General features: G+C 36.3%; 1 protein-coding gene across 3 annotated transcripts in view; it reads right to left on the bottom strand.

The window, feature by feature from the left end:
- Window positions 1-298: 298 nt before the first annotated feature.
- LOC114054118 (eyes absent homolog 1) overlaps window positions 299-22,987 on the bottom strand; it is a 161,194-nt gene continuing 138,505 nt past the window's right edge. For all 3 annotated transcript variants that reach the window (XM_027877251.1, XM_027877250.1, XM_027877249.1), the window contains exons 13-16: window positions 22,246-22,360; window positions 21,971-22,092; window positions 17,016-17,116; window positions 299-655 (exon numbers count right to left, since the gene is read on the bottom strand). In XM_027877251.1, coding sequence (XP_027733052.1) covers window positions 575-655; window positions 17,016-17,116; window positions 21,971-22,092; window positions 22,246-22,360 — 419 coding nt within the window. In that variant the 3' untranslated portion in view covers window positions 299-574. The remainder of the gene's footprint in view (window positions 656-17,015; window positions 17,117-21,970; window positions 22,093-22,245; window positions 22,361-22,987) is intronic.

Consider the following 22,987-nt stretch of genomic DNA (forward strand, 5'->3'; position numbering starts at 1 on the left):
GGTCGGAAAGCACCTAACTCCTATCAAACGTCCTTCCATTTACTTGATGTCAAAAACACAGTCTGTTCATAAATAAGTAGAGATGTACAGAGTACCCTGGGTAAGAGACACCCCAAAGTCAACCTTCTTTACAAGAAAATTACTCCATTGGTATTGAGAAAGGAAAAAACAAAACAAAGCAATCCCAGTCTTCATTGTGCAATCAAGTTTGCTGTACTGAAGAAGCAGTTTCTGTCACACTGAAGATGCTACAAATCAAAGCATTTTAAGGGTCTTTCTTCCTTCACAGGTTTGAACCGTGTAGCTAATGTGGCAGAGACACATGGATAGGACATTCTCATGGCTTTTGTCTTTTTCCCATTGGATTCACAGTACTAGAATCGACAGCTGTTCTGAAGGAAAAAGCATGGTCCTCCGTTTACTGAAAGGGCATAGGTTAAGACCAGAGGCAGCTGTGTATCTGCATGTGGAGACCACAATGTTCTGTAGTCCAATGTTGTTATGAGACACAGGCCTCCTGTATACTGTCCATGGACATAAGGATGTGGGGGAATTTCAAAGTGCTCACAGGCTGCTACAGGTACTCCAGTTCTAAGGCATGATGAAGAGCCATAAGATCAGAGTGGCTTGAGATCCTCCAAAATGGCATTGCATGCTGTGGATGGCAAAGAAAAAAAAAAGGTAATACAATGGAACTTTACCTGATGAGGTTTTTTTGAATGCTACCCATCTCTATTTAGAAATCAATTAAAGTGTCTTATCACTTCTCTCTGGTGTTATTTTGGAAACCTCCCACTGATGGCCAATATTATCACATCTATTTTAAACAAAAAACAAATCTTCCCTGAATATGAGGAGGGGATAGAGTACATTAATTTAAAAACATTAATTACCTAGAGTTCATTTCTTTCAAGAAAATGGTATGTAGTTCTTAAACAACAACAGTTACTATTTATATAGCACTTTGAGGTTTTCCAAGCCCATTTCATGTGGAATCTCATTTGTCCTCACAACAGTTCTGTGAAATAGGCGGTATTATTTCACTCCTCCCCCATTTTATAGATAGGAAAACTGAGGCTGAGAAAAGTTAAATGACTTGCTCAGGAACACATTTAGATTTTAAGTAAAAAAAGCTACATTACAACATGGCGACTGATTCTATTTTAAAGAAAACATTAGCTAGGAATGAAAATCTGGAAAACTTCTGGGCTTTTTGAAACATTTACATAGCACAAAGTCAGAGCTTAAATTTTAAATAGCTTGTAGTTTGTAACAATTCATGCAATTGTGGTTTGTAGTGATTTAAATATATCAAAACTTAGTTTTGCTCACATCTAAAGTAAATTTACTTGAGTGGTTTATGTTGGTTATTCTTTGCAATGACCTCCAAATGGCATTGCCATATGGGAAAATTTTAAAATGAATGTTTAAGTTGCATTTTTTTAGAGAAGCTTAGAAATATGGGGTTTAAACCATATGTACGCTTAGGCACCACCTGAATAAACCAGAAACAGGAAAAACAGGAAAAAACACAGATGACTTCATCCATGAAGGGTGAAAATATGATTATAAAGTCTTACTGCTCAAAAAACTACAAGTTCTGATACATCAGCAAGATATTTTTCCATAAATAACAAGGAGATAACCATCACCTTTCTTTCAGAGGGCAAAGATGTTTTTTAAGCAAAAAATAACATGAAGGCTAAGGTGTAGTTTTTTGCAAGTGTAATTCTATGGAATCTGAGCAGCTTCAAAGTACAAACTTCTGGCACAGAGAAAGTAGTAATGCCATCAGTTTGGGTGTCCATTTGGTGGATTTATCTGAAAGTCAACATGAAACCCACTACTCAGCATGAACTCGGATCATCTCAACCACCTAATCTGCTAGGTGATGGCAGACCCCTGGTTAGAATGTGTGTCTAAAAATGTAAATAATAAGTTATTAAATTCATACATTGGTTAACTAATACTATATTATAGTCTTTGTATCTCCAGTGTTTAGCATGATGCCGGGTACAAAGTAAGAGTTTAATAAAAGCTTGTTGATCATGATATAGAATCCCATTGTGGGAAGGTGGGAAGGGACCTCTGACATAACTTCACAGGATCAAAGGATTATAGATTTAAAGCTGGAAGAGACTTAATAGGTTGAGTCTAACTTCCTCATTTTACAGATGAAAAAACTGAGGCACAGAGAGATTAAATGAATAACCAAGGTAATTCTTGAGCCCTAAGTCTTTCTGATTCCAAGTCAAGTGCCGTAAGAATATACCTGCTTCCTCCATGTGGTCCAACACTCATCTAACACATAGAACACCTCTACAATACCCATAACAAACCTTAGTTTATATACCTCTAAAAGGAAGATCTGTTTTCTTATTCTGTTTTTGTTGTTGTTTAGTTGTTTCAGTTGTATCTGACTCTTTGTGACCGTATTTGGGGTTTTCTTGGCAGAGATACTGGAGTGGTTTGCCATTTCCTTCTCCAGCTCATTTTACAGATGAGGAAACTGAGGCAAACAGTTGCCTCAGGGTCACACAGCTAGTAAGTGTCTGAAGCCAGATTTGCACTCAAGAAGATGAGTCTTCCTGACTCTAGGCCCAATGTTTTATCTACTGTGCCGCGTAGCTGCCCCTGTTTTAGGATTGCTGTAATTGTTAGGAAGTTTCTTCTTACATTGAATGAAAATTAATTCCTTATTACTAATTTCCATTAATTCTAATCATATGATCTGAATCCCTTCTCCAACCCCCAATATTTCTAGTCCCTCTGGTACATAACAGACCTTCCAACATTTGGAATTATAAGACTGACAGTTGAAGACAGGGATCATATCCTATACATCTCCATCCCCAGTCGATCCAGGTTTCCTCTTTACCAACCTAAATATCTTCAGGTCTTTCAACCTTTTCTCATTTGACATGGTTCCAAGTCCTCTCATCAATTGTAAATGGCTTTTGGATGGCAAAATATTTTGAACTATCTATGACATTGATGTCATTTAAGGATAATTAAGAACTGACTAAGAACTAAGTGTATATCTGCAGTTTCTTTTAAGAAGGATGCATTCGTTGACAAGTAAGTGAGGCAATGTAATAGAACAGTGAAATCTTTGAAGTTAGTGACCATGGTTTTGAATTCCACCTCTATTTCTTACTACCTATGTGTCCTTTAGCAAGTCAAAATTTCTCTGGGCCTCAGTTTTCTTATTTATAAAATGACAAGGTTGGACTATAAGATCTTTTAGGTTCCTTCTAGCTCCAAATCTATAACATTATTATCTTAAATATACCAAAAATTAAATAGTCAAAATTATCCATTTTGCAAAAATATTATTTAGCTTTTTTGGCAGAGGATCAAATAAGTATATATGACAATAAGTGCTAATAATTATTTTTCATATTTATTTAATTCTTTGTTCTCCAAAGAATATTAATGATATTGACCATCTATAATTTTTATGCCAGAAATTTGTCACCATCTCCAATGGCTCTTTCCTCTTCATTTTCATCCTTATAACTAGTCATCTAGAAAATCTCCATCATTTGGAGAGTGGCTAAATAAATTGTGGCACAAGGAATACTACTGTGCCACAGGAAGCAATGGATAGTATGAATTCAGATAAATACACATAGACTTGTATGAACTAATAAAGAGTTAAGTAAGTAGAACTGGGAAAACATTATAGACCATTACTATAATAATGAAAATAACAGAACAAAGCTGAATGCTATGTAACTCTACTGATTAATCTTGGCCCCAGAGATAAGGCAATGTACCACCCTCTTTTTGCTAAGGGACCATGCCTTGTGCGGCTGTACGTATTCTCAGATGCAGTCACTATGTCAACTAATTTTACTTAGCTGTTTTTCTTTGTTTATAAGGAAGGCTCACTGTTGGAGCAGGTAAGAGATATCTAGAAATGAGCATGATGTGAAAATAAAAAAAAGGCATAAGTAAAACTTAAAGTGAGTTAAAAGAAATGAAACAAAAACATAAGAAATCCATTTAACTGGATGAATGTTAGGTTCTTGATCCTATGAGGGTAGAGGATGTTCTACAACCAGGAATGGATTCTTTAGAATACAGTCATCTAGGGGAGTATATGTGGTGGTATAACAAACATGGAAAATGACAAAGAGGCCATAGGTCAATGTTTCCCAATAAGAAGTCGCTCATAATCACTACTATCTTTCAATAAAACAAAAGAAAATCAGTCAAATTTCGTTGATTATCTGACTGCAATCAGGTTAGTAGGATGTCAATAGCAGTAATGATAACTTATAATAATATAGTATTTCAAGGATTACATATGATCCTTCCTCACAAAAACCTTCTGGGAACACTAGTAAAAGGATTATTAGTTCTCCGCTTACAGATGAGAAAACTGAGGTTTAGAAAGAGGTTAAGTATCTTGTTCAGGGTCATCTTGAAAACTGCTGAATGTATGTGATGCTATGCTCCAAGTTCTCTTTGGCAATGCAAGCAGAGTAATTTGGCATTTTGTGATTGAGCACAATTAGACAGCTTAATTGGAAACTTCTAATGAATAAAGACTCATGAAGAATTCCAGAGAAATCTCAAATTCCTGGAGCAGACACCCACATGAACAATGAGTGGGTGAGCATCTATTAAGCTGTTTACATAAGCAGTAGGGGTACTGAAAACTGATTCTACCACAACTAGTTCAATGAGAACAATGCATCAATCAAGGGATTACAAAAAAGCAATGAATATTTATCATCCACATCTCTGAAGCACAAATGAGCTAGGTAGACTGCTTTAATAGAGAAGCTCATATCATAATCCTGGCTATGTAGGTCACAATCAAAGCAAAAACTTTCATAAAGTCCTTAAGAATTTATACAGGCTCATATTCATGCCTCCAGCATTAACTCCATTCTCATTACTGACTAAGAAGGGATCTGGAGAATATGGGAATTCTTTCCAGATTTTGATTGTGAGGAGAAACTAGAAACCACATCATATGAAGACTGGTTGAAGGGTCTGGGAATATTTAGCCAAGAGAATTGGGAGGAGGGGTCAGGATTACTTTCTTTTGACATTTGAAGGTTGGAAAGGGGTTTGACTGGGTCTTCTGTTCTGGATGACAGAATTAGGACCAGTAGGCATAAATTGCTGGGAGATATATTTAGTTCAATATAAAGTGGAAGTACTTAACAATGAGAGCTGTCAGGGGGAAAAAAGAAAAGAAAGAAAGAAAGAAAGAAAGAAAAGGGAAAAAAAGAAATTGAATGGAATGCCTGTGAGATAAAGAGTTCCCTAACATAGGAGGTTTTTGGCCTCAGCTTGTTGGGCATAGACAAGACTCATGTTTTGGGTAAAGACCATAAACTTAGAGATCTAGGGCTAGAGGGGATCTCCGGGGGTATTTAGTTCAAATCTCTTATTTTACAGGAGGATACAGATGTCTAGGGAAGTAAAGTGACTTGCCCAAGGTCATATGGGGAGCCTCAAAAGTAGGATTTGAACTCATGTCCTTGGACTCCAGAGTCAGTGATCTTTTCCCTGCACCAATGCTACCTCAGAAAGACTAGAACAGATTATCCTTGAATCCCATTCTAGTTCTTGAATTATAGGAATTCCTTAATATCTTTTTAACTTCATGAATGAAACTTCACAAAGCGTGAAGGACCTGCCAAATTACAACATGAACCTTTGTCTAAGTTTCAGGTTTTTCATTTAAAGTCATAAAATGAAGCCTTGGGATCTTCACATAAACCCATGGAGATTTACAATCAATGAAAGGAAACATTGCTTTGGTTTTAGTATTTGAAGTGCTGGAAAATGTTATAATATTTTAAAGACCCTCATGTTTATGAGAATGACAAGATAGCTGATTATGGTGATCATCATGAATTCCATTGCTCTCTTTGACCAAAGGGACTCTTAATATAATTCTTCTGAAACAGCTACTGTATAACAAAAGTCAATATTTTTAATAAGTCTTTATATTACAACACAGGATAGCACACATGAGATTTCAAGTTCAAAGGGAGCTCCGAGATGATATTTAGACCAACACCATCCTTTCATAAATGTGCAAACTGAATCTCAAATTGGTTAAATGACTAGCTCAAGATCATATAACTCATAAGAAACAAAAGTAGGATATTAACATGTGGGATATTAAAGCTCCAGAGCTCTCCTCTTTCCACTGTACCATGATGGCCATGTAGTCTTTCCTGCACGATAGGGATAGAAGTAAGTCAGGAAAAACAACAACAACAACAACAATCCCTTCTTCTGCTGTATTCATTAACTTAAAAATATTTCACCTGTGGATTTGTATTCTGGCTAAAATTCCCTCAACCTAGCTGTATTCACAGGCTGGCTGTGGCTATCATTTTAGCTAATTCATTCTTGTTACTAATGGAAAAAAGGTGGCATAATGATAACAGTTTTTTCAAGCACTAAGGCTTGAGGACACAACAAAGGAAGTTGCCACTCAACTATTTTTGGGGATGTCTTTTTTTGCCCTTCAGTGAGATTCATACAACTCATCAGACGAATCTTACCAGGTCCAGGAGCTACATAATGATGACCATACTCTATACCACAAGCAGGATGACATTTGCAAAAAAAAAAAGTAGGAGTCATTTTTTAGATGTTTTAGACTGAAGTGAAATGATTGCCCCCACCAGTGACAGAGTCAAATGATTTTCACTAGCAATAAACTGGGGCTTGTAGAACTAGAGCTGTGACTTCAGTGATCCAGGGAAGTCTCTGTGATGAAACTCCCTTTAATAATTAAGGTCAGTGCCTTCTTTGCAAGGCAGAATCTAGAGAGTAGCTTAAAACATTGAGAGGTTTAAATGATTTGCCTAGAATTGTGATTCTATTATGCCAGTAACCAGTATATGTCAGAAGCAGGACTTGAACCTAGGCCTTTCTGGCTTCAAGTCTGACTTTTTATCCACTATGCCATGCTTTCTATTTTCATTGGAATTTCATATTGAAAAGCTACTAATGAATGCTGATACAACAATATCTTCTCACCAAGAATGGCTTGATAAAGAATCAGAAGAAGTAGAAGGTTAACAATATTGTGAAAATGGGAGATAAGCTGGGCATGGTAGTACTTGCCTATATTCCTTACTTGTAATCACTGCTACTAGAGCTCTGAGGTTAGTGGTCATTTGAATTTAGGAGTTTGGAGCTGCAGTGGACTAAGTCCATTGGATGTTCAGGAAAAGTACAGCACCAGTATGATGAGCCCTCAGATTGCCTGAAGGGCAAATTGGATCAGGCTTAAAATGGAGAATGTCAAAGTTCCAATAGTGGGATCTGGTGAGTAGTTGCACTCTTAATGAGAGAGAGAGACAGAGAGAGAAAGAGACAGACAGACAGACAGACAGAGAGAGAGAGAGACAGGCAGACAGACAGACACAGACACAGAGAGGCACAGAGACTGGCAGGAATAGAGAGAGAAAGAGACAGATGGACAGACAGACAGACGGACAGACAGAGAGAATGAAGAATCAAAGTTTCCCTACCAACTAAAGTTCTAGAGAATAGATATAATATAATACAACACCTCTAATGTGTCTAGAACTTGAAGTTTCATGTCAAAGAGAGTAAGCCTAATGAACCCTGAAGTTTCCCCTATTGCCCATACTTGAGTGAATGGATAGATTTGTTAAATACTAACTATATGCCAGAGGCAGCTAGGTTGCTCAGTGGATAGAGCTCTGAGCCTGGAGTCAGGAAGACTTGAGTTTAAATCTGGCCTCAGACACTAACTAGCTGTGTGACCCTGGGCAAGTCACTTAATCTCCGTTTGCCTTAATCCACTGGAGAAGGGAATGGCAATACATTCCAGTATCTTTGCCAAGAAAACCCTATGGACACTCTGCTGCATTTCGGCACAGCTGAATGACTGAACAACAACAACATACTATGTGCCATGCAGAGTGCTCTGAGCTTGGAATACAAAAGCAAAAGTGAGATAGTCTCTAACTTAAGAAGCAGAGGGAGACAACAGATAAAAGAGAGCTGGGATAGGAAGATGTGTTTCGCTTCAGTACTAAGTAGAAAGGGATGATGATTTACAGTCAGGTCCCTAACCTACTGACTAGCAATGAAGTGATGATTGCTCCAACAAAGGTCACCTGCATGAAGATTCCATTCAATCAACTGTTAGTAGGTTCCTATACTGTACAACAGTACTGTTAGGCCCTTCAAAGTCGAGTATGAAGTGTTGGAGGGCTATGGTGTGGAGAAAGTATTAGAATTCTCCTTGGTCCTAGAAAATAGAATTAAAAACAATGGTTGGAAGCTGGAGAAAGATTTTAGTTTGATATAAGGGAAACCTTCCAAATAAGTTAGAACTATTCCAAAATGGAACACCCTACCTCAGGAGTTAGTGGGTTCTCTTTGACAGAAGTATTTAAGTAAAAGTTTGATCAATCATTTTTCTGGTGTGTTTTAGAGAGGATGTTTGGTAAGATATATCCTTTAAAGTATTGTGATTTCTCTGAAAATGCAGCTGGAATGAATGTTTCAGGACAACAGGTACGTTGTGTACCCTTGTTCTCTGAAATGGCATTATCTATTCGTCCAACATATCCAAACAAAAAACAAAACAAAACAGTGCAGTATCGTGGGAGGAGTACTGGTCTAGATCATGAGACTTTTTCTTTCTAGTCTTGAGCCTGCTGCTAACAGATGTGTGACCTTGGGTAAATCATTTAATCTCTCTGGGTCTCTTTCCTCATCTCCAAAATAAAAGGCTTAGCCTAGGTAGCACCTAAGGACTATTCTAGCTACATGATTCGATGTTAATTCTTGTACATGTTCAAAGGACAATTTTAGATGTTGTAGGGGGATGCAAAATAAATGGAAGTAAAACCATCCCTGTGACCTCTAGGCACATCATATACTCAGGGAGACATGTGAAAAGGGAAACAATAATTTTTGTGGTACGTTAAGGTTTATGAAACACTTTTCTCAGAACCTTGTGAAGTAGTTAACAGTTATCAATAATTTTAGCCTCGTTTTTCAGATGAGGTAACTGAGCCTCAGAGAGATAAGATGGTTAGCTAAAGTCATATAGCTAAATTTAAACCAAGGCCTTCATGACTCCAGGTCTAGGGCTATTTTCACTACCCCAGGACAATAAAATAGACTACAGAAGAAAGAAAAGAATGATAAGAAGTGTTAGAGAAGTCTAGTGAAGAAGTCTGTATAAGAAAGGTAATCTGAAAAAAATGAGGCTTTTAGTAGACATTGAAGGATGGGGGGGTGGTGGTGATGGTTGTTTTTGTTGCTGTTCAGTCATGACTGACTGTCTGTGACCCTATTTGATGTTTTCTTGGCAAAGATACTGAAGTAGTTTGCCATTTCCTTCTCCAGTTAATTTTACAAGTGAGGAAACTGAGGCAAACAGGTTTAAATGACTTGGCCAGGGTCACAGAGCTAATCCGTGTCTGAGGTCAGATTTGAACTCAGGTCTTCCAGACTCCAGGCCAGGCACTCTATCCACTACACCATTTAACTGCCCTGGAGGATGTATAGGATTTGGGAGAAATAGAGTTTAGATATTATCCTGTAGGCAGTAGGGAACAAATGTGCTTTAAGAATTGTTTTTAGGAAGCTAAGTCTGGAATTAGTACATAGAGTGGATAAGAGAGGAAGGAAGGGACTATTCAATTAAACAAGCATTTTTCAATTCAATTTGTGTCATGGAAACTAACAGAGGCTGGCAGCAATTTGAAGTTCGGGCATGAAGTGATGAATGCCTATGGATTTAGCTTTTGGCCCCTACTCTTCCGGTCCAAGGTTTTAGAAATTCTTTGCACTCTATAGCTTTTCACTTATTGAACCAATCCTGTCTTGTGGTTTCTGTTATCACTTATATCCCAATGATTCTTATTATATATCTCTAGCTCAGATTTATGGAAAAAGAATGTCAAAAGTGAAAGGGATGTCAGTAGTAGTATTGGCAGGACTTGGCAGTTTATTATATTTAAAGAATGGAGGAAAGAAAAGTGATGCAGATAATTTCCAGGTTTTTGAGCCTGGGTGATTTGGAGAATGGTAGCACTGATGATAGAAATAGTGAGGTTGGGAGGTGGAGTAAGCTTCAGCACAATTCAGTTTTGGTTGAGTTGAATTTGAGGTGACAAAAGGACATATCCTCCATAGGTAGTAAGAAATTTAGGACTGAAACCTGGGTCAGAAGTTGGGGCTAGAGATGTATATTTGAGAATCATGTTAATGTTAATGGCATAAGACAACATTGGTTCATCAAGCAAAAAACTAAAGAGGAAGAAGAATAGGGGTCAAGGGCTAAATTTCTAGGTTTATTTTTTTAACAGTTTGTTGAAGCATTGTTAATAATATTAGGCATCTGCTTTTGAAGGCTTCTTAGAGAAGTATATTCCACAATTCTTGCTGTAGCCCATTCTAGTCTATGTAATCCTTAGGCTTTAGCCGGATGATAGCCTCCATAGGAGGAAAAAATGAATTATGTGAAATATCTTTAATTTTTGGAAGAGCTAAAAAAATTTCCCTCATCAGCAAACACATCACAAATTATTATCTATCAATCTTCTGTATATCCATGCATCATATTGCTTAATCCATGACTTTAGCATTTAGGCAATATATGTGTTATTAATTCTAAGAATTAAGCACTCGGGGGAAAACACATTGCTCTTTGAAGTCTTCAATATTATAAAAGCAATGTGGCCTAGTGGATAGAAAAGCTGGCCTCAGAACCAGCAAGGCTGGGCAAATCATTTAACTTCTAATCCCCTAAGCAACTCTATAAAAGTATATTTTGTAAACAAAATGACAGCCTGCATTGGGAGATGGAGTTTCTTTACCCTGGAGCTCCCCATAAGAGTGGATTCACAGGTACAATTCCTATTTCTAAATTTCATCCTCCTGATTTTTCATATAAATGGTTACTTGCAATATAAACAAGTTGTCTTCAGCTATAAAGTTACAAAATAAAACCCAACTTTTATTTTAAAGGCTTAAGATTCATGTCATTAAAAAGGAGTCTTTCAGTTAATCCAATTTCAATCCCCAAGACATTTGTCATTCATTTGTCTCATTAATTTTCCTTAATAGACTTTCAATTCCTTTTCAAGGTATACTTTGCTTCCAATCAGATTTCTTTTTGCCCTCAATATCACATACTAGAAGATGAGAGCTGGGTTTAAGCCAGTTATAGTATTTTGAGCTAGAACATACCTGCAGATCATCAAATTTCCTCATTCTACTAACGAGGCCCAGGAAGGTGAAATTGCTCAAAGTCACAAAAATAGTAAAAGAAGCAGAGTGTGGATACAGTGTTGGTCCTCTGACTCCAAATTCAGTACTCTTTCCACCATTCCATGGATTCTTAACCCTTTTTTGCTTCCTGGACCCAACTGAAAGTCTGGTAATTCTAGGGAGCCCCTGTCACAATTGTTCTCACAACGCGTAAAAGGAAATTCATAGGAAAACCAGAGGAAGCCAATTATATTGAAATATAGTCATCCAAATATACTTTTAAAAGATTGATAGATTCTAGATTAAGAACATCTTCCTTACACCATGACTGGTAGAGTACTTCCAAGATTTCCCCGTTCTGGGGAGAAAAGAATACTGTCAGAAGAATGGTTTATTCTTTTGACATGCTTTCCTAACTGTGCCTCTCTAGAGGTTGTTTTTAATTTTTAGAAATTACTGCATCAGATTAAATTACCGAAGAAAGCTCAGGGACTTTACTGGCAAAGAAAATAAGGATAACTTCTGCTCCTGTTCCTGTTCCACAGAATTCTACCTCATCAACCATCAATAAAGAAACAAAGGACAAAGCTCTCCCTGGTTTGCATTTTTTGTACCCTAAATGATTTATTTCAAGAGAGCATTATTTGAAGAGATGAAAGAGGGCAAGGAAGAAATCTTTGTGTTAGCTTGTAAAAGGACATATGAAACTGACAGGTAAACAAAGCCCTCTCAAAATGTGGGAGTGAGGGAAAATTCTGAAGAGATGTGAACAGGCATTTGCTTCTATAGGATAGTTCAGTGTTAAATCTTATGATGTTATCACAGCTACTAATTAGTTTCATTTAAGTTCAGAAACAAAACAATATAACAACCTACATCCTCGTGGCGGTGTTCCCCCCTACCTCCAACATAAAGACCAAATTAGGGGAAATGACAAATGTACAAATTTACAGACAATATTCAAGATATATATGACCCTCACTTAATTTTAATAGACGTTTTCTTAAGAAGTGGGATGTGAATTGCTTTTTGGCAATAAAAACATTTTCAGTGAGCAAGGGAAGCTTGTTATTTAAAAGAACTCTGTGCTAACTCCTTTTACAAAGCAAAGAATCCCTCCATAATGAGGGTAATCACTCCATAATTTATTTTATTTTAAGGTATAGTGAGACACACCTGTTTCATAGATTTATTTCCCCCCAAATTTAGGTTTTTGTAATATTGCCTGTTTAAGAGTAAAGCATTTCTCTTATAATTCAGTGCAAGTAAAAGAAAAAAAAACCAGATCCTTCTCTATTAGACAAATATAGAAATCATGACTAGCGGAATATTGTGCCTATGCTGAAGGACCACAAGAATTGAATACTTTGGTATAAAAGTAAAATAAAATACACAATTAAATGATGGGCTCATTACATCTGTATCTTTTGCTGGAACTAGTTGGTATTCTGAAATTTAAAAAAAATAGCTGAAAAATTTTTACTGATTCTGGAAAATATGCACTGAGCTCATTTACAATGGATATTACCATCTTCCTTTGAGTAGGCACTTTCTCATGCCTAAAATGCTCACTCCTCATCTCTACTTCTTGGATTCCTTAGCATCATTCAAGGTTCCTGATTCACCCCTAATTTGCTAACATCTTCCTTTTTACTATATGTATACGTGTGTGCAGACACAGATATATCTACATTTACATCTATCTCTACATCTCTCTATCTCTCCATCTACATGAGGCTAATGACTTTGCACAACTCTGCCTTACTTCAATTCAATTCAAGACATCACCCTTGTGAGGCCATTGGTCCTTCTCAGAAGTAAAGGATGAACAGCAATTAATAAATACTAATAATAAATAATAATTAATAAATAAAAATAACAACACCTATCTATTATCTCTTGCTTTCTCCTGAATAGGAGGTAAACTCCCTGAGGTCAGATACTGCTTTGTTTTGTCTTTGTTCACCAGTGCATAGCATAGCATCTGGCAGGCACTTAATGAATGCTTATTGAAGATTACTGTCTTTCAAAAAAGCACAAATGTGGCACACACCTTTGGATTTCTGGTACAGGTACAAATTCCCATTTAAAATATTGACAGATGAGCCAAGAGTCATCAGATTTAACCATTACTACCTTATAGCCGTTAGGTCTCATGTTTTAGTGAGTGTTTTATGAGAAAAAAATTGTTCAAAAAGAAACTAAACAATTTTAACTGATATTCAACAAAATTCAACACATATAAATGACTAAGATAGGCTGCAAAGAAGAGAAGGAGCTACATTTCCCCTCTTCTTTAGGATCAAGCCTGATCATTAATGTTTGCTGATTTTGTTGAATAGGTATGGGTTTAGGGACTAGACCTATCATCTCAATGGAATAGAAAATTCCCTAATAAGGAAACTCCTTGCATCACTACAGGTTAGCCACTTGTCTGTAAGGCACAGTCTTAGAGGGTTACCTTATACAGGGAGAGGTTAAGTCACCTGCCAGCCATCATGTGACAGGGAAAGAACTTGAAACCCAGGGCACCTTGTTTATGAGGCTAGCTCTACTATATCACCATTAAAATGGTTCTGTTTCTGTTGGACATTTTTTCCCTTAGTGGATCACAAAGAATAATACATATCTAAGGCCTCACAAATCTAAGCTGCCAATATTTAACAGAATGATTCCTAACTCATCTATCTTTATTTTAATGGTAATTTTGTCTCAGAGTGTAGAGGTCATAGGACTAGAGCTCTGCATATACAGTCAGAAAAAGCTAAAGAGTTGAGTAGTTTTACTGGACTACCTTTCCAATCTTCTCTTTGAAGGGGAAGGGGAAATGATATATTTGAAAATGAAGGTGATATGAGAACAAAAGATCAGTAATATGAAAAAAATAGTAAACACTGTATGCAAAGTATTACATGATTAATTATCAAAATGAATATTACACTTATCAGAAAAAATAATACCCCACAAAGTATTGCTTTATTTTTTATTTTACTTAAGCATACATATTTAAATATATACATATATGCATTTACACATATATGTATACACATTTAAATTACATAAAAACTCTGTCTTAGGAAGGTTCTGTCAAAAAAAATATCAAAAACTGTATTCTTGATTTGGTTCAGCAGAATTTACTGATTTTTCCTGGCACTGTAAGTGTCTGGCTTCAGACTCATCACATTGGTCACTACAAGGGGAAAGGCAACATTTTGGTACCTTTAGTAGGGATTATCCTGGAATTTTCCTTTCCAGAAAATGCCAGAGTAAAAAATACCAGCCTCTAAGGCAGACCCATGTCTTGGCAAGTGCCTACTTTGGCACAACACTGACTACACTTCAACCTTGGCTCTCTTTCCTGAAATACAGGCCAGTAATAGGCTCCATGAAGACACGCCAGGAGGTCCAATGTAGCTGAGTTGTCACTATCTCGAGGCTCTGCCAAGAAGATGAAATGGATCTGGACTACATTCAGGAGTTATTGTCAGCTCATTAGGGAGGGGTAGGTTTGGAGAGCCCTAGTACAATCTGGGAAATCTCATGATTCACTAGACTGCACTCAGCTCTGATAGAACAAACAGATGTGTTTCCCTACAGTATCACTGGACAATGAGGGAACTAGGACATCCAGTATAAACTGTCAGTGGCTTACACCACCCAAACTACTAAATGTTATAGAACCTGAACTATGAATTGCGTTGGCACCTAGCTTCCTCTGTGATACTGTGATCATCTCCTAGATTCTAAGACCATTCTTGCATATCCTTGGTAGGGTTGGACCTTCTTGGGAAGTCCTGGACTGGTCCATTAGCTAATGAGAAGGCAAAGTAAGGGACTTGACCTTTCCCAGCAATCAGATCTAGTTGGTACAGGGAAGATTCTAGGAATCTTAGTTTGGTCCACCCTAATTTCAGGCACACATGAAATTATCCTAGATTCCAGGGTTGAAATTATGCCCACATAAGACCCAACACCATGTAAATGTAATATTTTGTTCAGTTCTGTCTGACCCCATTTGGGGTTGACTTGGCAGAGATACTGGAGTAGCTTGCCACTTCCTTTTCCAGCTCATTTTACAGATGAGGAAACTGAGGCAAACAGGGTTAAGTGACTTGCCCAGGGTCACACAGCTAGTAAGTATCTGAGGCCAGATTTGAATTCAAGAAGAGGAGTCTTCCTGACTCCAGGCCCAGCACTCTATCCACTGCATTACCTAGATGTGGTATATATAATGCTTAATTCAGGGTCAAAGTTTGTCTGCAAGTCCCATTTGTGTTATTTATTTGGATGTTCCCAAATATCTGGATCTGGGTGTTATTTAGGGAAGCAAGCACAATCAATGCATGGAAATTTAGCTATGAACAAATTCTCCTGTTGGTTAATTCAATAACATATTCAACATATTCCATGGAAAATTTGCATCAGACTGCATGTACTCGTAAAAAGTGTGTGAACAATTATATATTTTTTATTTATCAGGAAAAAAATGCAATTAGCAACTGAGATTATGAATATTTAAATCATACAGTGGGGCAAGTAGGTGGTGCATTAGACGGAGCACCAGATCCGGAGCCAGGAAGACCTGAGTTAAAATTCAACCTCACACACTTATTACCTGTGTGACCCTGGGCCAGTCACTTAACCCTGTTTGCCTCAATTTCCTTATTTGTAACATGAACTGGAGAAAGAAGTGTTAACCACTCCAGTATTTTTGACTAGAAGACTCCAAATGAAGTCACAAAGAGTTGCACACAACTTAATGGGGAACAACAAGAAGACATCTTACAGCACAAAATACATAAAATGTTTGTTAATTTCTATGTATTTAATTTGCTTGTGTTCTGCTAAGTATTACCTGTTTTAATATCATTAATAAATTACAACATTCAGATTATAATGTAAATACTCATATGTGGTAGGCAAGAGTGAACTATTATCTAGGTTAAAGACGGGAAAAACTGAGATACATAGAGATTAAGGGAATTGTTGCAGGTCGCCAAGTTAAACCTCTGTAGACCTGAATCTGGAACTCAAGTTAGAGAGTATTTCTACAATCAGAGCCAGAACCAAATTGTTATTGAAGTTCAGGAAGTTTCTTTCAGATTCAAGATATCCCAACTTTCCTTTTCCTCTGAAGTTAAAACGAACTTTGATAAAATAATAAATATGTGTTTACAGATGGGAAAAAGTCTGTTTCCACTCTCCTTAGGGACAAAAGAATAAAATGAAGGGCTATGAGTGAATTACATTTATCTGCAGGTGCTACATTGAGGACCATATGAGAAGGGTATGGGATGTTTAAGATCATGGTCCCGTGAACATACTCAGCTTTCTAGAGAAGGACCAGTGTTCTGGAAGAGGTTTTCACAAGAAGGGCAGCTTAAGATGAGACAGAAGTTTTATCTGTAAAATGAACTGTAACAATCCCTGAGACAAACTGCTTTAAAAAAATGTTCTGCATGAGTTGTATAAAAAATACATATTTAATAGCACTATCCAAGAAACCTTTTCCTCCATGTACTGCCTGCATTTGGAATATTGCATCATTTTGTATCTTAATCACGATTTTTTTCATTGAATACATTTAAGTTCCTAATCCAGAGGGGGAGAAATAAATGCTTGGTTGGACAGCTGCAATCGCGAGAAATGTTTAACATCTAACGATGCATTCCATTCACGGCGGTATACTTTTCCCAAAACTATTTCAGTGTCTTGTAAGTGACCCATCCACTTAAAAGAAAAGAAACCAATTATACAGAAAGGATTATTACCTTTTTTGCTCCTTGTTCTTCTTCCACACCATCTCCTATAACAACATATACAACTTTTCTTCCAAACCTTTGAATTATTCGCTCAAAACAACTTTCTTTTCCTAAAGGACAGAAATAAGTGGGAAAAAAACTTATTTTTTTTAAAAATGCGGGCAATAGAATATTGATAATAAAATAATCAGTCATACAATGATTTTAAGTCAATAAAAGGTACCTTACACCTTGCTAATTCACATTATATACTTAAATTTTATAATTCAACTAGATTCTGCCTAAATAAGATATGTGAAGAAGTCTGTCTCTTTAGGCCTTCAGAACAAAGAATTCATCAATCAAATTGTCTGAAATTTTAAATATTCCTCAGAATTGTTGTTTTTTCCCCACATGTATCAAGAAATGACTCTTAAGGAAACATTTACTCATTAGTAGGAACTGAACAAACATGAACTTGAGGGATCTAGGGAAATCAAACAAAAACCATTTTCTACTGTCTTTTTTTTTTTTTTTTGGTGTGTGTGTGTATGTGTCTAATCAGACGACAAAGATGAGCAATTTTAGCTTGAGTTTTAAAATTTTGTTTTGTGGTGCTTAAAATAACAGTGAGTTAACCCCAGTATATAACACACACACACACACACACACTCACATATACACACACAGAATTTCTTTAATGTATAGATGCAAAAAGCAATAATGTTTTGAATTACACTGACATTTAAAAACAGTTGAAACCTTACCTAGACAGGGATGAAAATGGGGACATGTTATTAAAATTGTTTTTCTTGTAGCAAGAGGAAAAAAACTTAGGAGGTTCTTTTTATCTGAGGTCTATCATTCTTTTTAGGCTCCCTTGCCATATTCCTTTATAAATGGGTTGCCATGTCCAGTTGAGATATTTTTGTGAGAATGTTTTTGAAATAATATGTCAAAGTACAAGAGAGAAATAATGGGAGTTTTCGATCTGAATGGAAAATTCCATACCTAGACAACCAAAGTTCAATAAAACACTTTCCTAAAGGAAAAAATAGGATAAAGGTAATTCTATACAGATTACCAGCTTATCTGTTCATTATCTTTCTTATGTCAGACCTTCGTTTAAACTACAGTGTCTGTCTGAGGCACTGTCTGCCCTGTGCTGCAGTTAATGCAAGCATTGTCTCTTTCTGGAAAAAAAACTGGGCCTTTGAGTCCTCTGTTGCAAACAGACCTGTTCTAGTAGACAATAGCCCAGCTTATAAATAGATTTTGAAATGTGAATGGCTGAGCTGTGCCTGCATCCATTTCAAATAAGTATCAGATGTACAGGAGAACAAATTACCTGTTTGTTTAAACAAATGTCTGCTTCATATTTGTATTTTGCCTCAAAAATACTCATTTGCATCTGACAGAATGGGATTGGTACATATATACATATATATATATGTATATATATATGTATATATATATATATATATTCAAAGGACAAAATTTCATTAATACATCTCACTCTAGAGAAATACTAAAGCACTTAAAAAACCCACAGATAAACAGCTCCTGCTTTCTCCACATAAATATAAAATGGTAAAACTAGATAGAGTAATTTGTTTTTTTTCCTGAGAAGCAAACGTATATAAAATTATAAAAGCAAATGTAAATAAAATAACATGGTTTTTTTTCAGAAAAAAATAATGATTGGTTATTTTTAATGTGAAATTGATGAAAACAAAAGATCTTCCAATTTTGCCTGCTGTAGACAAGGCATTTTCATATTAAGAAAACAATTATAAATTCAGAATTAAATTTTCATTAAGATATATTGGTGCACACATAGTAGACAGAGCGCTGGCCCCAGTCATGTCCTCCCTCCGACACAAAGCCAAAGCTTTGTGACCTTGGTCAAGTCACTAGAACATTCAGTACTGAAAATTGTAAGACTAGAAGCTACAGGACAGTTGCTGTTTGTTCTTCATTGGTAGACATAGCTTCCTTATTGGGTGCTTCCATTTACCAAGGAAGTCATCAATTCAGAAAAAAAAGAATAAAAGTTTTCATTATGATCATTTTCAGGTCTGATGGAGAATTTAATTTACATTTTAAAGACAAAATTTAGTATTTAGGAAATGAATAGAATCTCTTCTACAATTTGCTTTGAAAATATTCAATTTTCTTTAAAATTAAGCCATTGCTTTAAAGGTCAGTGTGTTGCAAACAATACTTATATAGATTTGGTATTTTGGCTATTATTCCAATCCTGAGTTTTCCTGAGTCTTCAGATTCCCAGTTATGCCACATCTGATGGTGACTTTAACAGAAAAATACATTAAGTTCAATCTTAATTTTTTTCTCTTTTCTACCTTCATTTATAAAGTCCTCTACTAATAAACAACATATTTCCATAGAAAGGAGTATTACATTTGATTTTCTTTTTGATCACTAGAATATTTTCCATTTTTAATTTTTCTTCTTTACTCAGAGGTACAAGCCTATGAACATATTTAAAATAAAATAGCCATTTTTCTATTAAATATAAATTTTATTCTAAGTGGTATATTTCTGCACATAAGTATTCCTTAGATGACAAATATTGTCATTTCTCATTCTAATTCTAACCACCAAAAATAGTAGGAAGTCTGATCTACCTGACATAAAAAACAAACATTGCACAGGACTGTTAATCTGGGGAGATAGGGATTACTGAATTCTTTTGGTACCATGACCTTGGTAAGTTACCAAAATACACTTTAGAAGAGTGATAATTGGGGTAGGTAGGTGACACAAAGAATAGAGCACTGGGCCTGGAGTTAGGAAGACTCATCTTTGTGTGTTCAAATCTGGCCTAAGACACTTACTAACTGTGTGACTCTAGGCAAGTCACTTAACCCTGTTCGCCTCAGTTTCCTCCTCTATAAAATGAGCTGGTGAAGGAAATGGCAAACCACTCCAGTATCTTTGCCAAGAAAAGCCCAAAAGGGGTCACAAAGGGTTGGACACAACTAAAAAATGACCCAACCACAAAGAGAAGAGATTTTCATTTGCTTGAATGGGTATCCCTGTCCTTCAACTTTTTAAACAGAGTTTTATTATGGGGCATATCCAAATTCATATCCTTATAAGCGGCATGGAGGTCTTCTATTTGGGGCTTGTAACTTCCTTCTTAAAAAATCTTTGAATATCCTTGAAAAGTGGTCTCCATTGCTGGTATCAAATATAAAACGTTTTGTTTGGCATTCAAAGCACTTTGAAACTTGGTCCTTTCCTGCCTTTCCAGTTTTCATACACTATACTTCCTTGTACATACTCTATGACCCATGTACACTGTCCTACTTGCCACTGGTCAAGCATAAGATTCCAAATTCCAATTCTGTGCCTTTGCATTGACTCTCCCTCATGCCTCATTTGCTCTCCTTCCTCTCTTCTGTCTCTTGGCTTTACTGGCCTCCTTCAAGACATCTCAAATCCCACTTTCTGCAAAGGGCTTTCCCCCAGTCCCCCATACTACTTTTGCCTCCTCCTTTTACACTCTCTATATTTTGTATGTACGTAAAACCATTTACCAATTGTCTCTCTCCTTAGAATATATATGCACACATACATGCATGCATACATACATATACATACACACATACAAACACACACATGTCCTCCTTGGCCTCAAAGATGGCATTTGATAAAGCTGGATTGATGAAGGATGAGCTGGGCATATTGATTTGCTAAATGTTGTTGGACTTACTAACATTAGAGTGTAAGGTCTTTGAGGGCATAGACTGTGCTTTTGCTTTTCATTTAATGCATTGCCAAAAAATGTTGAAATTTATCTCACCAAGGAGATCAACATTGATAAATATATTGAGATTCTCAATGCAACACTGGATTCTTGTCAGCCCCTCTACTCCTACTGCTCACAATATTGCCTCACAATTGGATTGCAGCAATAGACTAATTGTTTTCCTCGTCTTCACTCTTTCTCTTCCCCTAGATCAGGCTAAATTGCTCCAAACAGATGGGTCTTTCCAAAACATTCTATCGTGGAACTTCCCTGCTAAAGAATTTACAATGTTTCTTGACTAAGGTAAGAACTTCAATGAATTCAAACTCATTATGCCATTCAAATCCTGCTATAATCTAAATTCTCTGTCTATAGGGTATTCACACTAATCACAAACACATCTGTATCCTCACCGTTCCCTAAATATACCTTGTTCATGCTCCTCCATGCCTGCAGGCATGCGGTCTCTCTTTTCCTTTTCCTCGTATAACTTTTCATCCTTTTTCTTCTATTCATCCTTCAAAGTTCACTTCCCATCTCACTTTCTCTGAAAAACCCTTTACAGACAACTCTGGTCCCTACTCAGCCCTCTTCTTAACTTCATAATCACTTACTATAAAAATCATATATTTTGAAAATTGAGAATCTCTCTCTATCTCTAATTTTTTTCATGTAGGTACACCTTTTCTCCCCAACTACACTGTATTACTAGACCTTTTTTTGTGTATTTTCCATAATTTCTAGTATGATGCAGGATATTTAATAAACGTTAGATTGAATAGCATAAAAGAAGTCAGAAAATTTTTAAACAAAAAATATTAGCACAGCTACATTTTTGTTCTATATTAAGCCCTTACTGCAGGCTTATTTCAGTTTATGAAACAAAGGGGTTTTGCTCTTTATGGTCTAAAAGAAGAAAAATGATGTTATATATTATTAAGAAGAGACTCTAAATGAAGTATAACAAATATGTATATGCCCTAATCACGGTCAGATATATGAAGGTTTATGAAAAAAGAACCACAACTAAATACATGGATTATAGTACTTTTATTTCCCCTGAATTCTCAGGCCAATTTTGAAAATGAAATAAAATTGCTCAGATGATTCTTCTTTAGCTAATTATTTAGCCATCAGATAAAAGTTTCATTGACTGTCTTTCATTTTTAGTAGCCTGCAGCAGAAGAAGTGGATGATAAAAATAGCTCACCTATTTTTGTCGCACTGTAAATATTTTCGATTGGAAACACAACTCCTAATCCATACAGTAGGACTTTTGCCAGGGCTGGAATAAGTTGAGTAGTTGTTACTAAAATATTCACACAGTTTGTCCTGTGAGAACCAGGGGAAAAAAAAATGTTGAAAATTAACTTCCCCAAATGAAACCCACCTGAAAGCAAACTATGGACAAACCATAGACACATTTTGCGGTAAACACTCTTTCAATCATCCTGCCATAAACGCTCTCTGAGTGTGGCCACTTACCTAGAGTGAATCAGTGTCAAGGCTTTCAGTGCAAGTGTTAACCAGGAATCTGTTAGAGCTTCAATTTCTGCTCTTAACTGGAGCCAAGCTTCTCTTTTGGCTGGACCAAGAAGACCTGTTGATTTGACAGTGGTAAACACACTGATGAACAAATACCTACTATGTGCTAGGCACTGAATGTGCCAGGTTTTAGGGATACAAAAACAAAGATAAAAAGCAATCCCTCCCCTCAAGGAGTGTATGCTCAGTAACAGGGCATTCCATTCCCTCACATGCCACCACTGACCACAGCAACAAGTCAACTTTTATGTATCATATTAATTTTTTTTAACAAAGTTCTTTGTTGATGTTATCTTACTTTATTTTCACATTTTGTAGATTATATAAGGAAACTGAGATTCAAGGAAATTTAGTGACTGGCCTAGGTTACGTTGCTCATAAGTTTTGGATTCTGGACCCAAAACCAAGTTTTCTCACTCCAAGTTCAATGCTCTTTCTGGCACTGATAAAAGTGAAATACAAGTGATAAGATTTTAAGGAGATATAATAAATAGTCACTGGTGAGAGGAAGCAAACTAAAAAGGTGCTGATATAAACAAATGATATCTAAGAAGCAAAATCATTTTGATGTCTTGAGAATTATAACTATCCTATGTGTCTGAGGGCAGCTAGGTAGTAGAGTGGATAGAGTGCCAGACTTGGAGTCAGGACTCATCTTCCCGGGTTCAAATCTGGCCTCAGA

This window comes from Vombatus ursinus, unplaced genomic scaffold (genome assembly GCF_900497805.2).
Source record: "Vombatus ursinus unplaced genomic scaffold, bare-nosed wombat genome assembly UNPS02014812.1, whole genome shotgun sequence".
Taxonomy (NCBI): Eukaryota; Metazoa; Chordata; class Mammalia; order Diprotodontia; family Vombatidae; genus Vombatus; species Vombatus ursinus.